The following is a 19,745-nucleotide window of genomic DNA, read 5'->3' as shown; positions in this document are numbered from 1 at the left end:
CCGGTCCATCCACCAGCCACGCTTGGACAGTGGCTGAGCTACAAGTGGTCCATCGGCAGGTATGTCCTTTGGGGACGTGTCCCACCTGTCCCACCCAGAGACAGGCCTGCCGCATCCAAAATCACCACTGCTGATGCCATGCCTACCCTCTGGGTCAGCAACAGCCATCCCTATTGGCCCTAGAGGAGACGGGCCTCGAGACGGGGCCGCTGGGCAGAGCCACGTGCCAGCAGAGACTGTACAACACCGTTTTCGTCGGAAGAGTACTGGCCCAGATCTTCCTGGGATGGGAGAGCGTGTCTGGGCTGCAAAGGCCAACATTCCCCACTGGGTTCCTCAGCTGCGGGGCTCCCAACAAAAAGAATGCTCCTGGCTGAGAGAGTCTGGTAAACGCGGCTCAGGGCCCTTGCTGTCCAAGGTGGCCCGAAGGCCCTGGGGCGGCCAGGCCCCTCCTGGCTCTCTGGAGCACGATCTGCATTTTGACAAGCCCCCCCCACCCCCGTAACCAGCACTCCGAGCCGGGTGTTCCTGACCCTGCTGCCCAGGAGAAGCACCAGCAGAACCTCTGACAAGTAGCGTGTGGGGTCCCTGAGGGGCTCACACCTTGGTGGCTTTCAGTCTGACAGTTCCTGAGTGCCTCCAAGGTCCCCAGACCCCCTAGCACAGCGCTCCCACCCCAGGGCAGCAAACCCCCGGGGCCTGGCCAAGCGGCGGTGGCCAAGAGCCTGCTCTTGCGGGCAGTTCTGGGATGACGCGGCTGTGCTGGTGCGAACCCCGCTGGGAGCCATCAGCACCCAGCTCGGCGGGCAAGGGGCCCGGTGCCAAGCAGGAGACGCACTGGAGTGTAGGGCGCGCCTGCCGGGCTGTGGGCCCTGCCCAGACCCCTCCCAGCAACGAACACTCAGAGCCAAGAGATTTAGCAAAAATGTTTAATCTCTCTTTAATGTGTGTGTGTATTTACAAGTACTAAATCTGAAGAACAGTAAAATAGGAAATAGCCGTGTATTTACACGATCCGCGGGCCGAGCGCCCGTCAGCCACGCTGCTCCTGCGGGAGAGCGACCTCCGGGCGGGCGGCTCGGGCCGGCCGAGTGATCACTCTTCTTTTGGGTGGGGGCTCTGTGGCATTAAAGGACAGCTAATTGTGGGCTTCGTCTTAAAAATATCTCTCTCTCTCTAAATATATCTATTCTAGTTTGTGTAGCACCAACGACGTGAGCCATCAGATCCAGAACTGGGGAACCGGGGGTGGGGGGTACTCTCAGCAAGGCCAAACCAGGGAGGGTGGGAGGGAGGTTTGGGGCCCTCCGTCTGGGGCACCCCAGGTCCCTCTTCCACAGCCCCCAGCCCCGGCTCCCCGGGCCCTGGGTCAGGGAATACAGGGCAAGCTCGAGGTATATGGAGAGACCAGGCTCCCAGAGCGAGGTGTGAGCTGTCTAGGGGCACTCCTGAGACCGTGCAGATGGGGGCAGGGCGGGGAGGGGCGGGAAGGCCGGGCAGGGGGGTGGGGAGGAGTGGCCTGTAGCAGGGCAGGCAATAGCAGCAGTGTCTGGGACAGGCTGGGAGCCCTTGCAGCCCACACTGAGGCCTGGATCCCCCAAGCCCTGGGACGGCAGAGGGGCGCCCACCGCCGTTGCTCAGAGCAGGGCTTCAGTTCCAGGTTCCTGCCAGGCCGCCGTGCCAGTGTCGGAGCTTGGGGTGGGAGCCCCTGGCAGGAGGATGCGCAGAGGTGTCAGTAGGGTGCTACAGGGTTGGGAGGGCCGTGGGAAGTAGTGACGAGGAGGCAGAGCCTAACTGCACGACCCAACAGGAAGGCAGGCGCGCGGGATCTGCTGCAGGGGTGAGGCAGGCCGAAGACCAGCTCCACGGGCTCGCATGTAAACAGGTACTGCTAAAGTGCTTGGCCTCCCTCTGCCACCACTGCCCTGCCCGCCCACCGTCCAAGTGACAAGGGCATGGGGAGGGCCCCGCCCTGGAACCTGTCACCTCGCAGAGGCAGGCACAGGGGGCTCGGCTCTGCGGGGACCAGGGAGGGCAGAGGAAGGGGCCGGAACTAGATTCTGAAGAGGAGGGACACAGGGGCCGAGGAACCCCAACCTGACCTCACGGAACTGGAAGAACAGGGGCTTCACATAGAAGCCGGCATCCTGGGAAGACTTTCAGGGAGAATGAGGCTTGCCCCCAGGCGCGGCCAGACATCAGAGGGGAGGCAGGGGTGCACCCGGGGACGAGAATCCAGGCCAAGGCGAGCCATTAACAAAAGACAGCCAGATTTCTAGCCAGACCAGCCTCAGCTGGGCTGCCCAGGGACAAGTCTACAGGGGCTGTGCTGGGGCCGGGGGCGGCCTGAGCTCCAGCGGGGCATGCACAGCCGCAGGAGGCCCGAGCCCTGCCCGGTGCCCATGGGTCCCCCATCCGGCCCGTGCCAGGAGCTTCCTGCACCAGGAGTGCTCCGACTTCACGGAGCTCCCTCACGGGAGGAAGCGACCCCTGACCTCATCTCCAGGGTGTGGCTCACGCTGCTTAGGAGGGGGGACCCCAAGACGGGCAGCCCGTGGGCGCAGGGCCGGCCACAGTTAGCTGTCCCTTAAAGTCCGTGGGAATCTTGAGTACCGTCGAAAAAGTGAACTTGAAAAGGGGCCGGGCCGCTTGTTTGTTCCTCACAAGTGACTGATTAATTAAAAAACATAAAAAAAGGGGTCTAACAACCTCTAGTATTCAACACTTGCAGTTTTAAAAAGATCAAGTCAGACTAAACGCTAGCACGGTCATGCAGGAATCCACGGCCCCGCGCCCTGGACACTCTCGAGGGGCCAGCGAGAAGGTTTCTCCTTTGTACGTCAACAAATGAAAACAGGATGACCCGCAGGTCGAGGGGCAGAGGCCTTGGGGGCACGCCACCGGGGGAAGCCCTGGCCACTTCCTCCACGACCATTTGGTATTGCTTTCCCACTGCCTTAATTTCCTTATTCTACACTGTAAAATTTCTCCTCCTCCAGTTAACTATACAGGACCCCACTGGGGCTGGAGACTGAGGCTAGAGCCACATATATATATATATGTACAGAGTTCTTTTAATTAAAAACGTGTTCTTTCTTGCTCACTGAGGGCGGATGGGCAGAGCCAACCTCCAGGACCTCTGGTCACTGCGTCCTACTCCCAGGGGCCCTGCCACAGCCCCGGCTGCCCACCCAGAGTGCTCCCCTAAAACAACCAAAACAAGTCCCCCAGATGTCCCACCGCGCTGCAGAGATGCCAGACCAGAAGCCGCTGAAGGTGGATGCGGAGAGCAGGGGACACAGAGGGGGGACGAGGGAGGAGGGTGGCCGGGGGCTGCTCCCAAGACCCGCGCGGCCGGAGAGCACAACCCGCCCAGGGGCTGGTGCCGGGAGCGGCACTGTGGGGGAATAAATAACGGGAACGTGCGCTCATGACCCGGAGCCCCAGGCCCCAGTGGCTCCCAGAGGCGCAGCCCTGAGGACAGGAAAGGAGTCACCGAGTCCTTCTGGAAGTCACGTGGGGGCGTTGGGCGAACCGTTCTGCAGCCCCTCCACAGGAGGGAGCTGGGGCCTGTCTGGGCGAGGTTGACGTGGCGCTCCGGCCTCGGCCGCGGCCGCGGAGAGCACGCGGTGAATCGGAGGATGGTGGCGGTGGTGCAGCAGCGAGCGTGGGGGTGCCAGACGCGGCGGGCAGGCAGCGGCAGGCGGGCCGGCTTCAGCTCCCCTCGGCTGGGCCCTGGGCATTCGGCCTCCCCCGCCCAGGGCTGCCGTCCGGGGCCCGGGCCTCACACTCCGCCCAGGATGCCGGGAACGGCTGGCGCCCTCCTAGCCCCTCGTCCTGGCCCTTCTGACCCTGGCATCACAGCCTCAAGGAGACGGACCAGGCCAGCTACCCCTTTCCCGGAGGGCTCCAGCCTTACCCGCAGGTCCTCGGCAGCACCGTCTCCTCCCCAGGAGCCCCTGGTCACAGCCGGGCTCCCCCCGCCCCGTGGTGAGCAGCTCTGGGCACGGGTGGCACTGCAGGCACGGTCCCCCACACCAAGAAGAACTGGGACCCCCGCCAGGCAGGAAGAGGAGGGGGAGGGCCGGGAGGACACTGGACCGCACGCCCGGCCCCCGAGCGCCCTGGCACGAGGCACAGTTGGGGCAAGGCTGCCTCCGGGGCCTTCCAGCTCCGGCTGTCAGACGGAGGCCGCGCCTGCGGGCCCTGTCGCTCAGCTTCCGCTGGGCGGTGACGGCCGAGTGTCTCAGCTGCTCAGGGCCATTGTGTCCACCACCTGCTCCAGCTTGCTCCGGAGCCGCTGCCGCCGCGCCTGCTCATCCTTCTCCAGGGCAGTCAGGATCTACGGGGGTAGGCGGGGGCATCAGTGGGCCTGGCCAGGGCCACCTGCTCCCGTGGGGCGGGTACAAGAAAGCTCGGGGTGGGGAGTGGGAGGGGTGCCCAGGGAGCATGTCACATGGCCACCACCAGCGGGGACTCCAGAGTCTGCACTAGGCTCCACTCCTTCCATTTCAGCTGAGGAGCCTGGGTTGAGCCTGGACCCCCAAGACCCCAGTGTAGAGAATGAGTCCCCCAGGTCACCATGCCTACCCTGTCCCCCAAACTGGGCTTTCATCACAGCCAGCCCTTGGGGCTCTCAGCGCAGGTCTGTCAGAGCAGGGCCTGGCCTCACGGGGCACAGACACCACCCCCTCACAGCCTGCTCTGCACCCCAGCTCTGCCTGAGGCACCGAGCCCTCGCTGGGCCCTCTGCTTGCCCACACTCCTGTGTCCTACTGGCAGTCAGCCCACCAGAGCACAGCCCCGCCGCCACCTCCCTGCACCCAAGCCCCCCCCAACCACCTCCCGTTTCTCTGCACCCCGTTACAGCAGAGCTCCTCAGAAAGGACTGCTAGCTCCCCTCTGCTTTCCCTCGGGGGCCTAAAGAAGGCAGGCTTCAGTCCCCACCCTGTAGGTCACTCATCCTCCTCCACACTCGGCCATCTGCCGTGGCCTGTCCCTGGCTCTCAGTCCCAAGGCTCTGCCTGTCCCCTCCCGGCTCTGGACTCACCTCTGGGGCTGCCTCCTCCATTCACGGATGCCTCCTTCTCTTGGCTGCCAATCCCACACTCGGGCCTAGAGCCTGAGACTCTCCTGCTCTCAGATCTGTCCCCTCACACTTGAATAGCTGGACCCCTCGCCCCTCAGACCCCTGCCTCCTGCAGCCTGCCTCACACTTCTGTCACTCAGCCACAGGTCTGGAATCAGGCCCACAGCCAATCCGATAGGCAAGACCCAGCCCCTGAACCCATGGCCCAGCAGCACGGCTGCAGCCTTGCTGGTCTCTGCCTCCCTCTCGTCCCCTGCTATCTGGCAGTACAATCACGGCTCTAAACCTTGAAGGCCCATCTCACTCAGGGAACAGCCCAAGTTCCCCGAGGCCTGTATACCGAGCGAGGAACCCTGCCTCAGCCTTTCCTACTCCTCCCCCAGGGCCGGCTGATTCAGCCTCCCCGCCTCTGCCGTCCTGCAACAGGGCCCACTCTGGCCTCAGGGCCCTGGCACTGGCCAGGCCCATCCTGCTGCTCCAGCCCTTTGTGCCCTATCCAATCCAGCCTGTAAGTCCATCCTCCCTCCCCGGACAGCTCAGGGAGCGCCAGCTTGGCAGACACCTGGGAGGCCTCCTGAAGCCTCACTCCAAGTCAGCAGGGGAAGGTGCTAAAGGTTGAGGAAAGGCCTGGTGCCCTGCCCTGGAGACATCCACCCAGGCTAATAAACACTGTAATGGGCCCTCAGGGCACAGGCACTCACTGACCCACAGTCTCCACCTTGGAAAGACACTGCCGTCCACTCCCCCACGCCCCACAATGACCAGAAGCACAATCCCTGACCTAGTGCAGCCCAGCCCGACACTGCCAGGCCTGGCAGGGAGTCAAGACAGCATTCCCTCCCTGCCCCGGTGAGCAAGGTGGCCAGTCGGGGTGCAGAGTGGAAAAGGCAAGCGCCCGGCCAGCCCTGAGATGTGGGGAGGGGCTGGTGGGACAGGGGTAGCTGAAGGGGCTTTAACGGAGAATGCTTGCTTGGCAGCATCTGGCAGGGGTCTGAGCTGGGCAGGTGTGGGACAGGGGGCTCTGGGTGAGGGCCAGCACGCATGCTCACCTCATCCTTGTACTTGGTGATGTAGGAGTAGATCTCGTGCAAGGCGCTCATGCTGTTGAACTGGCTCAGGTGCAGCCGCGACTGCTCGGCCAGGTAGGCGCTCATGTCCTGGTCGCTGATGGCAGGCATCTTGGCGATGTCAGCATAGTACCTGCAGACGGCGGCAGGTGGGCCGTGAGTGGGGTCCTGGCCCCTCGCCTGCCTGCCCGCCCACCCCCCTGGAGCTGCCTACCTCTCCACCCAGCTCTTGTAGTTGGGGATGTCCTTGGCATAGAGCAGCTTGTTGGAGGGTGAGTCCTTGCCCAGCTTGTGCTCAGACGTGGAGCAGGAGTCCATGAAGGTCTGGGCCACCACTGACAAGCAAGCGTCCGTGATGCTGCTCTTGTGTATGTCGAACACAAACTGCGGGTTCTTGATCACGTTCACCCAGAAGCGCAGGGGCAAGCTGTGGGCGGGTGGGCCCAGGTGCACGGTCAGACAGGGCCTCAGCATCCCTTCCCGATGGTGTGGGAAGGGGCCGGCCAGAAGGCCTGCAGCCCTCCTGGCTCTGACCTTCACACTGGTCACGGATTTCCATGGAGGTGGGGAAACTGAGGCCCAGAGAGAGCCAGGACTCTTGGTGAGTGCATCCCACCCCCCAGTGCCTCCAGGAGGGCAGCCCTCCCCTCAGAGGCACACATGGGTGAGACGTACAGACCCAGAAGTGCTCCCTCACCTTTGGGTGCCCAATGCACATGGCCACAGTCCTCCTAGGCCTGCATGCCTGCTCACATCAAGGGTCACACACACCCGGGCTGGCTCACCCCCATGGAAGGCACACACTCATGCAGGCACACCAGGGGGTTGGCTCACACCTAAGCAGGCTCCCCTCCAGGGGAAGGCTCACCCCCAAGACAGGGCACACCTGGCCTGGCTCACCCCTTCTCCTACCCAGATGGGCCCTGGAAGCAAGACCAGGAAGGGGTCCAGGAGACACAGCCCCCCAGATAGCTGACCTCTTCATCCAAGATGCCACCTCTAGGACAGCCCTCAGCTAGGGTACGCACTAGCCACTGGCCATGTGTGCCACTTTACAGAATTAAATGAAGGTAAAAATCCAGATTTGGGGTTGTACCAGTCCTCTGTCAAATGCTCAGTAGTCATACATGGCTGCCAGCCACTGCTCTGAACAGCACAGATCTAGAACATTCCACCATCACAGAAAATTCCCCTGGACGATGCAAACCTGCATGGCGCTGCCCCCTCTCCAGTGCCCCATGGAACCCTCTTAAGCAGCTCAGGTGGAGCTGGAGGCCCAGGGTGGGTCCCAACCAGGGCCAGGGCTGCATCCCAGGCTTGGGAAGCTTGTAGAGGTCAAAGTCCTAGGAGGGCTAAGGTCACCAGGGGACAAGGGAGGAAGATGCCAGAGGCCAAAGGCAAAGGAGCTTCTGTAATAGGGCAAATGGTGCCAAGGGCCCAGGGTCAGGCTCAGAGAGACAAAAGCCAGACTGGGTGGTGGCTGCTGGCCCCATAGGGGGAGGGGGGAGGGCTTCAGGAGCACTGGCTCTCACTGTCCTCACTGCAGCCGGCGAGAATGGGCCCATCCCACTGAGCCGACTGCTCACACGCAAGCCCGCACTCACACACTTGCACACAGCCACGCACACCCAAAGACACTCATGAATCCACAGGCATGGGCACACACACGTATTCACCTCCCACGCCTAAGGCAGGTCCCACAGGTTGGAGCAGAGGACATGCCCACACCCTGGGCGGGGAGGCATCAGATGCCCCCGAGATGGGTGAGTCAGGAAGGCGCACCCGCCGAGGGGCTGGCCTCAGCTCGGAGGCAGTGAACCCAGGGGGGCCTCTCTCCTCACCCGGGCAAACCTGTCCCTGGGGGCCAGCCTCCCGTGGCCCCACAGCCCCCAGCCCTCCCTGGCTGGGCCCCTAGTGCCCTTGCTCCCTTCCCTGGGGCGCCCGCCACGCCCCATCCTCCCGAACCCACCAGTTGCTCTTCCACGTGTGGCGCACGTCTGAGTCGTGTATCTGGTGCTGGTCAGCCTGCTCGTCCAGGAAATCGAACATGTACTTAATGGCCAACGGCAGGGCTGAGCCCCGGTGCGCCGTGCTGAAGATGGTCTCGAACAAATCATCCACAAACTTCTGCAGCGTACCCTGCAGGCAGGCGAGGGCAGAGGTCCAGGGGGGCCGCCAGGCTGCCCCCCTCGCCTCCCGGGTAGCCTGGGCAGCTGGTTGCCACAGGATAAGGGTGAGGATGAGGGGTTTGCTCTGAGCTCTGCTTTCTGAGGCCCAGGCCTGGCCGTCCCCCGCCCCCCACATGCCCACCACCTGCCCACCAGGGCCTACTTTGGTGGCCAGCAGCCGCGTCAGATAGATCTCGGAGACCATCTTGCTGCCTCGGTCGCCCTCCCGCTGGTCCAGGTGGTCATGATTCTTCACCAGGTGCCACAGCTTGGTGCCACTCTCCAGGTCGGGCGTGATCATGGGGGTGCGTGAGCGCAGGCTGTCGGGGCTGCTGGCTGTGCGCAGCATGCTCTCTGTGGGCACCCTGCTCGTCAGTGGGGGGCCCTCCACACCTAGCACCCAGTGCCTACCCTGGTGCTGGCCAGGTGGCCTTGGCAGCTCCCGTCTGAGGCTGTTTCCTCATCTGAAAACTGGAATCAACAGCCCCGCCACCCTGGGTTGTTGGGGACAGACAGACATCAGGGAGATGGCAGAAAGGACTACTACATAATGTCTGGGGAAAAGGAGCCTCCACATTTGGGGGAAAAGCCATTTCCAAGTGACAAGCCACGAAGAAGCCCCCTCCCAGCCTGCAGCAGGGAGCACTGGGGAGGCGTCCCATCCAGGCCTGTGGGCCCTGCCGTTCCCATCTAGCCCCTCACCGTATCTGCTGAGAGACTTGGTGAAGGTGGATGAGTTGGAGATGTTGTAGGCGGACGTCTGCTTGGGCACCAGGGCCACCGAGGACCCGTCCGTCACCTGCGGGCAGAGGGCCAGGAGATGTGTGACCCATCATGAGGGGCCCAAAGGACACCCCCTCCTGGTCTGAGCCTGGAGGCCAGTCATCTCACCACTCTGAGCCTCAGTGTCCCCAGCAGTGCCCCTGCAGGGCTGTGTGGGGCCCCTGTATCCTCTTCTCCTTGAGATCCGCTGCCCAGAGCCCAAGGGGCCTGGACACTGGCATTGCCCTGGGGCCCCAAGAGGAGAGGCCCAAGCTGTGGCCGGAGGGTCAGGAAGTCTGGGGGTTACCTGGTAGTGAGCCAGCGTGTTCAGCCTCTTCCAGTCGTTGTCGATCTTGGTGGTAACATCCTCATCCTGCAGAATGATGCGCGCCATGCGGCCCTGGCGCCACTCTAGGGGGAAGGGGAGTGCTGGAGGGGCAGGCCACCCGGGCAGGTGCCACCCACCCACCGCTCCCTCCCCCTGATCCTGGCCTCTCATAGCTGGAGGGAAAGGACAGGCCCCAAGGGGGCAGGGCATCCTGTGGACACTTAGTGAGAGGCCTGGAACAGCAGGATAAAGGAGAGACAGGGCTCCTCTCCTCCTCGAAGCTCCCATCCTGGCTCTGAGCAGGACGCATGCACCCCTGCAGGTAAGCCCAGTGTCCCTGCTGCTGCCCACACCCCCTTGGGCAGCCCTCCACCTGTTGCAGCTGCTCCACCGGGGGCAGCCCGGCCCTCCCGCAGTATGCCCTGCCTTCCAGAGCTCTAGGCCCTCCTCCTCAGGCTGGCATTTGAGGCCAGCATAGTGCCCCACCCCGGCTTCTCCAGCCCAGCTACCACACGAGCCCCGGGCCCTATACCTCCCCCGCCTGCTCGGGCCCTTCTAGCTCTGCAGCTGCCCCTACCTGTCTGGCTCATGAGCCAGAGTGGCCCCCTGCCCCAGCTCCGATAAGCCTACCCCCTCCTCAGTGCCCGGGCACCCACCACCTGCCTGTCCCCTGAAGGGCAGCAGCCTCTGAGTGGACTTGCTGCTTCTTCCCCTCACCCTGGCCGGGAGCAGCTTTCCAGAGCCCAGCCCAGACCACATCCCTTCCCACAGACCCCCCCACGGCCTGCAGCACCCCCAGACCAGCACCGTGTCCAGCTCGCTGCCTGTGGCCTCAGGCCCCTGGCACACGCAGCCCACTTCCCCGAGCGGTCAGGCTCACCAAGGTCCATGTCCCCAGCCTTTGGCCGCTGGGAGTAGGGCACACCCTTGTACACGGCATCCAGCAGCTTCTCCTTAACCTGCGTCACCGTGTCACAGTTCAGCCCCTTCACTGGCACCTCGGGTGCATTCTCGTTCTCGGGGTTCACACAGTTCAGCGTCTGCAGGCAGGGCAGGGTGTGGCATCAAGCCCCACCCCTCCGGGCACGTGCTGTGCAGGGGTGCATGGAGAGGGCGGGGCTGCACAGGACCGCTGGGCTCGCGCTCACCAGTGTCTTATAGTCGATCTGCTGCCGGATGAGCTTGTCCTCACTCAGGGAGTAGCGGGCCTCGCCTGTGATGGCGTCGATGGGGCCCTTCTCCATCTGCTGCTTGATGGCGCAGTAGAGCATGAAAAGGGGCTCCCCCGCGCACTCCTGCAGCAGGCAGGTGGGCGTCAGCTGTGTCCAGGACACCCAGGGGCTGCCGCCTCCACCCTCCGCAACCCGCTTCTGGTGCAGCCGTGTGCACGTTTCCCACAACGAGAGAGAAGCAACTTTTCCAAATTCTTTTTAGCAAACAAGCAGAACCCTGGTTCCAGAGCCCCAAGAAGACGGTGCAAGAAAATAAATAGGTTAAACAACAGACCAGCTGCCCGTGAACTTCGAAGTGAAAATCCTAGTGTGGCCTCAACCAAGAGGAGCACACAGAGAAAAACGCCATGTGGCCAAGCCGGGTTTATGCCAAATAAGACCAAGGCCGGGGGACTCCTCCCTGAAGCCTCCCCCAGGTCAGGCCTCAGCGGGCCCACCACCCCAGCCCCCAGCCCCCTGCCTGTGCTCCAGCACCCCACTCTCCAGAGTCTGACCTGAGCAGCCAGCATGGCACCCAGGCTCCCTGGCCCACCCCACGGCCCGAGGCACGGCGGACCCGGTGCTGCACAGCACTGTGTCTGACGGTGATGGGCTGGATGTCAGAGGCCCACCTAGCTGGGACCCAGCCCTGCAGGCAGAGGACCGCCCCTCCTTCCATCACCTGAGAGCACAAGGCCAATGCAACCATGGGTGCAGACACACTGACCCGGAGCAGCGACTCTCCAGCACCGTGGGACACAGGAGTCCATGGCCAAGACAATGTGAGGTGGGCCCCTGGCACTCAGCAAATCTGCTTTGCCCCTGCCTCTGACCACTTGCCCTCTGGCTCCCCACACTGCAGCCACCAAGGCCATCTCCTAATCCTCCACCAACCAAGCGTGTCCCCACCTCAGGGCCTTTGCACCTGCTTGTCCCTACAACCAGAAATTTCTCCCTCAGGTCCCAACTGTGGATAGAAACAGCCCAGGCCAGTCTCTGGTATCCCCCCTCACAGCGGGTATGGGCAGGTAGTCCCAGCATGGCCACCTCCCCCCTCGTGGCCCTGGGCCATCTCCTCCTGCCCAGCATGTTCCCTCATGTGCATGGTGAGGGGTAAACAAGAATTGGAAGGAGGAGTGCTCTGAGTAAATGCGGCCTCCCTCTCCCTCTCCCTCTGCTCACTACCCCCCATGTCACCACCCTTCACAAAGCAGACCCCATCCGAGAGCCCAAAGCACAACCCTCAGACAGCACCATACCCACACAGCCTGTCCACCTGCCGTGCCCTGTTGCGCTCACACCGCACACACACCCAACCCAGGTTCTCAGACCAGGCATCAAAATGAGTCCTCCTTCTCTGGGTGTGCAGAATCAGGGCCAGACAGGGAGGAACAGAGACAGGGCTTGACACCAGTCCTTGCTTTCCTTGGCTTATGGAACACCATTTTATGAGCACGTACGTGCCCCCTGCACGGTCTGCACAGAATTACATATCCACAAGAAAGGCTCGAGTCTGTCACTGGCCCCCAGTTTTGTGCAATGATAATGTTGTTTACGGGGCATTTGTCATGTGCCCAGGATTCTGAGACTCTGCCACTGCTCCCTCCCGCTGTGGCCCCCACCGGGCCAGCCCCGCCCGGCTCCCCCAGGACCCCTCGCTGGAGCTTGCACACACCTCAGGGGCCTGTTTCCCTCGGGCTGGCTAACGCCTTCCCTTCCTTCACACCTTTGCTCAAGTCCCTCTTCCCCTTGACTCCCTGCCTCTTCTCACCTGCCCTTGCATCCCAGCATCCCATCCACGCCTCTCTCCCCAGTCAGGGTGAGACTCTGCCCTAGGCACCTCCAAGAGTCCACCGCTATCCCCAACTCAGTGAGGACTCCGGCAACTAAGGTCCATGACCAAGAAGCAACCACAGTAAAACTGAGCCCCAGGCCACCTGCGCCAGCCCCGACCCGTGGCCACTGGGCTCCACTGCCTATGACCTTGGCCATCTGTAGGGCATTAACCAGATGCCAGAGACCAGGTGGGAGCACACTCGAACCATACACACCGGGTTATGCTGCCCACCCCCCCAAGCTGGACTGCGGGCTTATCTGCCAAGCCTTTAGATCTTAAGGGAAGCAGACGTTTGGGTCTGAATGATCTCATTTCTAAAGGGCAAATAACCAGTCTCACTACTTACACCCCCCAAAAAATCCACCTGGACCCGTATCTAGCGTCCACTCTATTCTGAGGCTGGCCATGGGTCTCCAGGGCTCATCTTCTGAGGGTGGGGGCCTGTCCAGACAATAGAGGAGGCCCAGGCGGCCACCATCTCCCCACAACAGGGGCCAACAGGAGCCCCCGAGAGCCTCCCCAGGCTGGCCAGCACTGGGTGCTGGACACAGAGAAGTCCCTGCCCAGATGTCTCCTCCATCCCTGGCTCTGGGCCATGGGCTCAGCTACTGAGATGTGGGCCTGGGTCCAAACTCCAGCTTAGCCAGATGCTCACTGCAGCGCTGGGGTGTCCACCCCTGCCTCGGGGCTGGGTGAGGCATGGTCACCTCCAGGAAGAGGAAGAGGAAAGAGGTTAACGGGACACATGTCCTAGGGGAGTTCCTGCTGAGATCCAGTCCCCAGCCGAGCCCCTCTGGGCTGAGACCCGCTCCCCCACCTGCCTGTGCCTCTCTCTTCTTCTATTTCCCTTGAGCCCATCCACCTGCCTGATACCCCACCTCCGATGTTCCCTCCTCCTCAGCAGCCACCTACCTTCAGGAATTTATACAAAAGGAAGGTGAACCAGTTGGTCAGCATCTTCTCCGCCACTGACTCGGTCCTGGGGGCACGACACAAGGGGAGTGGCTTGACTCCACCGCCATGCCTGCCCACTGTGCCCACCCCACTCCCACCTGGGGCGCTGAAGGTCAGGCCCTGCAAGGCACCGCAGGCATCAGGCAGCTGGGGGCTGCCATGGAGACCCCAGCCCTTGGCCCCAGAGCCAGGCCTCGGAGCAGGGCAACTCTGGCTTGGCATCAATGGGCGCCGGGTGCAGCATGCCCTGGGGTGGGGGCCCTCGTGCCCGATGTGCCAGCTAGGGTCTGCAGGTCGGAAGTCCAGGCTCACCGCCGCAGCAGCAGCTTGGGGTGGTTCTTGCTCTCTAGGTTCTTCTCGATGAGGTCAGACAGCAGCTGCTTGAGCACCCCCGTGGCATACTCCATCTCGCCCTGCAGCGCCGTCATGATGAGCGAGGCCACATTCCCACGGTCTCGCATGGAGAAGCTGCGCTGGGCCTCCAGCGTGCGGATGAAAGTCAGCAGGAAGTGCTTCTTGGTGAGCAGCTGCCCAAACAGCGTCAGTGACTTCTCCACGTTGGCCTGCACCTGGGGGAGGGGCAGCCCACAGGCGCGCTCAGACCCAGAGGGGCACCCAGCCCCCACATGAGAGGCAGGAGGGGAAGGCTGAGGGCAGGGCCAGAGAGGAGGCCTCGAAGGCAGGGGACATGTTGCCCTAATAGGTCCCTGGGCCTCAACTGTCCTTGGTAGAACGGATGTGTCCAGGGGCTACTTGAGAAGCCCACCATAGGCAGGGATGGGGCAGACCAGTGTCATTGGGAGGTACAGAACGAGGGCCACCCTCTTTGCAGCCAGACCCTGGGACCGCCACCTCCTGCAGCCTTACTCTGGTAGCTAGAAGGAAGCCAAACTCAATGCCCCATCTGCTGGGCACCAGCACAGAACATCCATGGTCTCACTCTGCACTCACAACAGAAATCACCTTCCCCACTCCACAGAGAACAATAAAGTATCCCCCCTCACAGCGGGTATGGTCAGGTAGTCCCAGCGTGGCACCTCCCTCCTCGTGGCCCTGGGCCATCTCCTCCTGCCCAGCATGTTCCCGCATGTGCACGGTGAGGGGGCAAACAAGAATCGGAAGGAGGAGTGCTCTGAGTAAATGTGGCCTCCCGCTCCCTCTGCTCACTACCACATGACATGGAAGTGGGGAGAAGTAGAATGCAGGCATGGCTGGCTCCAGGGCCCCTACTCTCTCTCTTATGCACACCAAGGCTTGGCAAAACAAGAGATTCCCCACCAGGCCATGCCAGAGGCTGCCAGTTCCACTGCTCCCAGCCCAGGCAGACAAGTGACAAGACCCAAGAAGAACACAGTCACAATTAAGAGAGCAGTCAGATGGGCATAGCAGATGGCCACATCAGGAAAGAGATGTGATAAAGCATGTGGAGCCCTTGACGTGGTAGCCATCCCCAGGATGAGGAGCTGATGAGCAGCCCAAGGCAGCCGTGGGCCTGAGCCAGAGTGATAGGAAGGCCCATTCCAGCAGAACTCAAGAGGGACTGTCCCACTGAGAGAGCTGCAACAAGGAGGGGGCTCCCCCACATCCAAAGTGTGCAGAGATGGGATGCCCTCAGCTGGACGGCATGAACGAGCTGACTTGCTGAGCCCCTGCCTGTTTCTAGCTGGACACTGGGCTCCTGGCCTGCCGCTGGGGGCTCCTAGAGGACTTCAGGGCCAGCCCTCTTCCTCTCAGCAAGCTCATGCCAATAGCCTGAGGACGGCCAACACCTCCACAAAGCCAAAGCCCAGCTCCATGAGGGCCACCATGCTGCATCAGCCACACACTCACCCCAAACAGCCATGCAAACTCCAGCTGAGCCCCACACCTCCCAGTCTGCACGACCAGTAGCCCCCTGCCCGGTGAGGCTCAGCATCCAGAGCCAGCCAGGAGACAGGCCAGGTGAACGTGCACAGGCAGTACACGATGCACATGGGGCCTCAGGAAAATAGAGGCAGGCCCCAATGAACCCAGGCTCCAGCCCAGGTGGCTGGCTGGGATGAAGCCCAGCCCTGACCCCAGGCCCCCACCAGGCCCATCTCCCTGCCACTGCAGAAGCACTACAGGGAGCTGAGGGCCCTGCCTCCCAGGGCCCCTCCCAACACGTCTGGGCCATCCCCCAGGGGCCTCAGGCTGCCCGACAGTAACCAGGAGCCCCAGCAGTGGGCAGAGGTCCCAGTGAGCCCCAGCCGACAGCCCACCTCCATCTCCTTGAGCACCGGATGGTCCTCGATCCCGGGGAAGAGCACCCGCATGGCGTATGTCCGGTAGTCGAGGAATGGGATGCCGGCACCATCCAGGTCATTGGTCAGCTCGTGGATGTCCGTCTGCAGCTCCGCAAAGGCTGCAGCCAGACGAAGTGTCAAGACAGGTGCCCCCCCAGCCCCCAGGCCCAGCACCCCCAGCCCTCCCACCCTCAGGGCCAGGCTCCAACTCTGGCTCTGCAGCTTGCTGGCTGGGTAACCTTAAGGAAACCGCTCAGTTCTCCCAGTGCTAACACATGGACAAAAACTCTGTCCCTCTGATGTGTCCCAGGATGCACCAGACAACAGCAAAGAGGGTTCTGCGCCCGAGGCCGGGCTGAGAGGGGCTTCCTGCATCTAACGCTGGCACCGGGGGGCAAGGAAACTATGGGTGCCGGCTCCCTCCACCACCCTGGGGCACACACTGCCCGCCCGGGCTCCCCTGTGACAACCACCACACGCAGAGCTCAGACCAGCGGGCCCTCTCCACTGCCCACCCTGCTCAGGGCAGCTCTGCTTCTTTCGGAAACAAAGCCAGGCAGGGAAGGGGTAGGCCTCAACGGAACATTCCAGAGCTGGGAGGTGTCCGCCCTGCAGCGGCCCGAGGGAGGCACTATGTGATCAAGAGCCAGAGGAACGCGAGGCGGGCTCTGGGGGATGGCTGGCAGGTTTAATTAAGAGCAGGGGCCTTCGCCTCCTGGGCACCGCTGCCAGGCGTCTGGTTATCGCCGCCTGGCCAGCCCCGCAGCACCCGCCGGCCTCTGCCCCCCACGCTGCGCTGGCAGGTAAAGGCACCCTGTGTGCTGGCCGCGGCACACGGCTGTCCTCATCCCGAGGTTCTCCCTGCCCACGGAGCTCCCCATCTAGGCCACCTGACTCCCACCCAAGCCTCACACACCCGCCTGTGTCCCATGGGGTGGGTGGGTCAGTCCAGGACCTTTCAGTTCTCAGACAGGCAAGGGTCCTGACTAAACGGGACACTGTAGTCCCGGTGGAGTCACCAACAGCCCAACGCCCGGCCTGCTGCAGGCACAAGGCCCCCATGCAGCAGTCATCCCCAGGGCCTCACACCCCGCCTCCCCCTCAGCTCCCTTTCCTCATGCCCCAAACAGGAACACTCCCATCACCTGCTCCCAGAGCTGTGGCCAGCATTCGCAAAACGTCTGAGGTTGCTCTTGGCACCTAAGACAGGTCCTTCACCTGTCAATTACCACTAGTGTGGCTCCGTCCACCCCTTGCGACCGCCCCCATTTCCCCGATGAGGCCGTAAGCCGGGGGCCATGAGGAGACAAGGGCCATCCCAGGCTGGCCCCGTGCCCGGGTCACCCAGCCCTGCGGTACCACCTCACACCAGCCAGAGAAGTTAACCAGGTCTGAGGATGGCCATCACAGGCCAAGGCTGCTCTGCCGCCTAGGGCCTGCAGCACACACGGCAGCCGAACCCACCCCCTCAGGGGGCCAGCGTGCAGCCCAGGGCCTCCATCCTAGGCCACCAGGGCTCCACGCGGGCCCTGACCTGTGCACCCACCTCTCCGCTGCCCACCCTGCAGCAGTACCCTTGGCCCCTGGGCAGGTTGGGCAGTATCTGCTCTGCCGGGGATGAGCCTGGACCTTGCGCACACTGGCCTCTCTGGGACACGAGGGACAGAGACGGGGTGGCCTCTGTTCCAACTTGGGGCCCACCTCCCTCACCCTTCCTGCAGACACCCGAGCCCACTGCTCACATTTTTCTGACATCTGTGGCCCCTGCCTGTCAGAACCCAACCCATTCTCTGGGGTACCCCCCTCCTGCCCTTGGGGTCTGCCCACTCTCACTCGGGGGCTTCCAGGGGAGCAGGCTTCAGGGAAGGGGGCACATGACCAGGCGTGGCATCAGGAGTTGGGCAGGGCTGGGCTCAGCGGGAAAGCTGAGCTTGCCCCCTGTGCTGGTCCTGGCACCACAGGGAGGGATCACTGAAGACGCAGCTGAGGGTCTGGCCCGGCCATGCTGGAAGCCAGCTGTGCCCCAGACTTTCCCTGCACAAAAGCCCACACGACGTCTCCCTAATGACCTGAGCTGATTTCCTCCACTCACACAGCAAGATCCTAAGGGACACAAGCCCGTCTTAGGAGGCTGGGCTGTGGCCTCATTCCTGAGACAGCCCCTCGAAGACAAAGACCAGTACCAGCCAAGGTCTGTACGTACTCAGGGCCTAAAGAAAGGGCCCCTGCTCCTTGGTGCCATGCCTGGCCCTGGGGACGGAATCACCGCGCCCATCCTACAGATGAGGAATCTGAGACACAAGAAGGTCGTGTGCCCGTCCAAGGTCCTGCAGCCAAGCAGGGTCACAGATGCAAGCTCTCTGGCTCCAGAGTCTGTGTCTCAAGTAACATCCACAGAGGCTGTGCTCGCCCAGGGTCCAGCTGCAGGCCTTGGTTAGGGCCTCGCCCGTCTGCCCGAGCCTGAGCATGGCACAGCAAAGGCGTCGGGAAGGTGGAACACTGAGCAGAATCATGGGGAGGACAAGGCCTGGCTCACACGTGGCGACAGCCAAGTAAGCCCCGCTCCCTGTGCTCCCCACTCCCCCACACAGTGTGCCTGCAGCTCTGACGACGCACCTTCCTTGCACTCCAGGGCCACGCGGGACTCCAGGTTGTCCATTTGCAGCTGCAGCCGCTTGAGCGTGCGGTCGGCGTCCCGAGACTTGCGCTTGTAGGCAATGAGCACGGCTACGATGACCAGTAGCAGGAGGCCTCCGCCCCCGCCAATGCCGACGATGGCGGGCAGGGTCAGTAAGCTGTCTGAATACACCTGCAGCATCCCTGGCGAGAATTCGAAGCCGCCAGCCCGGACCTGTGGGTGGGGGTGCAGGCCAATCAGGAGGCCCCTTGCCCACTGGGAGCTCTGGAGGACCCTGGTACCATGCCCCTTGAGAATCCCACAGCACCTGCCTGCCCCTGGCCTGGAGTGGGCAGAGGGTGGGGATGTGGGGACTCAGCAGGTGCCAGGCCCACCAGGGGGCACCAGGGCCGGGTGAGGGCTGAGCTCGGCTCCCTCTGGGCCAGAGGCAAGTCTAGGGCTCAGCCACAGAGTTGGGATTGCCCTGGGTGGGGTAGGGTCAGTGGGTCAAAGGCAGGTGGGGCCAAGGAGACCAGAGCTGGGGCCAGAACATGGATGGGTGGACCATGGACGCACCGTGACCTTGTGCTGCCCTGTGAGGTTGGGTGACTCGCAGAGCAGCTGGGTCTCCGACACAGTGAGGGCGCAGGGTGTGGAGCCGATGAGCACCGTGTAGTTGAGCCGCGAGTTGCCAGGCGCAGGTGGCAGGAGGTTCCGGCCCTGTGGGGGTGGGGTGAGCCAGAGAGTCCGACTGCCCCACAAGCCCCCCATCCTGTGCCCCTACCCAGATCACAATGGCCCACCTTGAGGATGAGCGGGGAGCTGGGCTTCAGCTCCAAGAGGCCCGTGGGGCTGAGCGGCTCCAGCACAGGGTCCGGGTAATAGAGGAAAGAGGAGGCGTTGAGCACCAGCAGGGCACGCACGTCATCCATGACGAAGCCCAGCTCATCTGGCCGCTCCCCCAGCTCTGGCGGGCTGCGCGTAGGGTTGTCCACCGACGGGGCCCGGCACACCATTGTGGTGTCGTTGTACACCAGGCAGCTCTGGGGATGTAGGTGTGGATGCTGGGCCGGCTTCTCCCCACATGGAGTCAGGCCCCAACACATGGGGGCCCCCACCTTCCTTCCACATCCCCCCTGCAGTGGCACAAGCTGCTGGGGGTCCCACAAGGACTCACGTTCTCCCTCTCGACACCTCCATACTTGGCCCTGATGCGGGGTTCGCGGACGGTGGCCAGGTTGGTGCCCGTGACCGTTAGGAGGGTCCCTCCGCTAGAAGATGGGGTAGGAGGTCATGGGGGGAAGCTCTGCCCGAGCCCAGCACACAGGTTGGGCCAGACATGCCAGTCGGTCCCCCCAAAGACAGCTGACAGGTTAAAATCCCCACGCACCGGACTTTTAATGGCACCAACCACGTCTCAAGGTGGACACGGTCCATCGTCCTGAGAG

General features: G+C 63.0%; 1 protein-coding gene across 2 annotated transcripts in view; it reads right to left on the bottom strand.

Moving 5' to 3' along the window:
• Nucleotides 1-915: 915 nt before the first annotated feature.
• The window catches only part of PLXNA1 (plexin A1), a 50,244-nt gene continuing 31,414 nt past the window's right edge, over nt 916-19,745 (bottom strand). Inside the window, exons 17-32 of one of the 2 annotated variants that reach the window (XM_045904195.3) lie at nt 19,475-19,568; nt 19,101-19,340; nt 18,874-19,017; nt 18,297-18,531; nt 15,657-15,799; nt 13,729-13,985; nt 13,375-13,441; nt 10,563-10,709; nt 10,295-10,454; nt 9,394-9,497; nt 9,027-9,123; nt 8,488-8,678; nt 8,126-8,295; nt 6,371-6,583; nt 6,139-6,289; nt 916-4,342 (exon numbers count right to left, since the gene is read on the bottom strand). In XM_045904195.3, the coding sequence (XP_045760151.1) occupies nt 4,247-4,342; nt 6,139-6,289; nt 6,371-6,583; nt 8,126-8,295; nt 8,488-8,678; nt 9,027-9,123; nt 9,394-9,497; nt 10,295-10,454; nt 10,563-10,709; nt 13,375-13,441; nt 13,729-13,985; nt 15,657-15,799; nt 18,297-18,531; nt 18,874-19,017; nt 19,101-19,340; nt 19,475-19,568 (2,509 nt within the window). In that variant the 3' untranslated portion in view covers nt 916-4,246. The other variant, XM_064591093.1, reaches the window with a different exon arrangement.

The sequence above is a fragment of the Mirounga angustirostris genome, unplaced genomic scaffold (genome assembly GCF_029215605.1).
Source record: "Mirounga angustirostris isolate CCGP_5_RB_7025 unplaced genomic scaffold, mMirAng1.0.hap1 SCAF_1, whole genome shotgun sequence".
Lineage (NCBI taxonomy): Eukaryota > Metazoa > Chordata > Mammalia > Carnivora > Phocidae > Mirounga > Mirounga angustirostris.
This window is presented reverse-complemented; position numbering and strand designations above follow the sequence as displayed.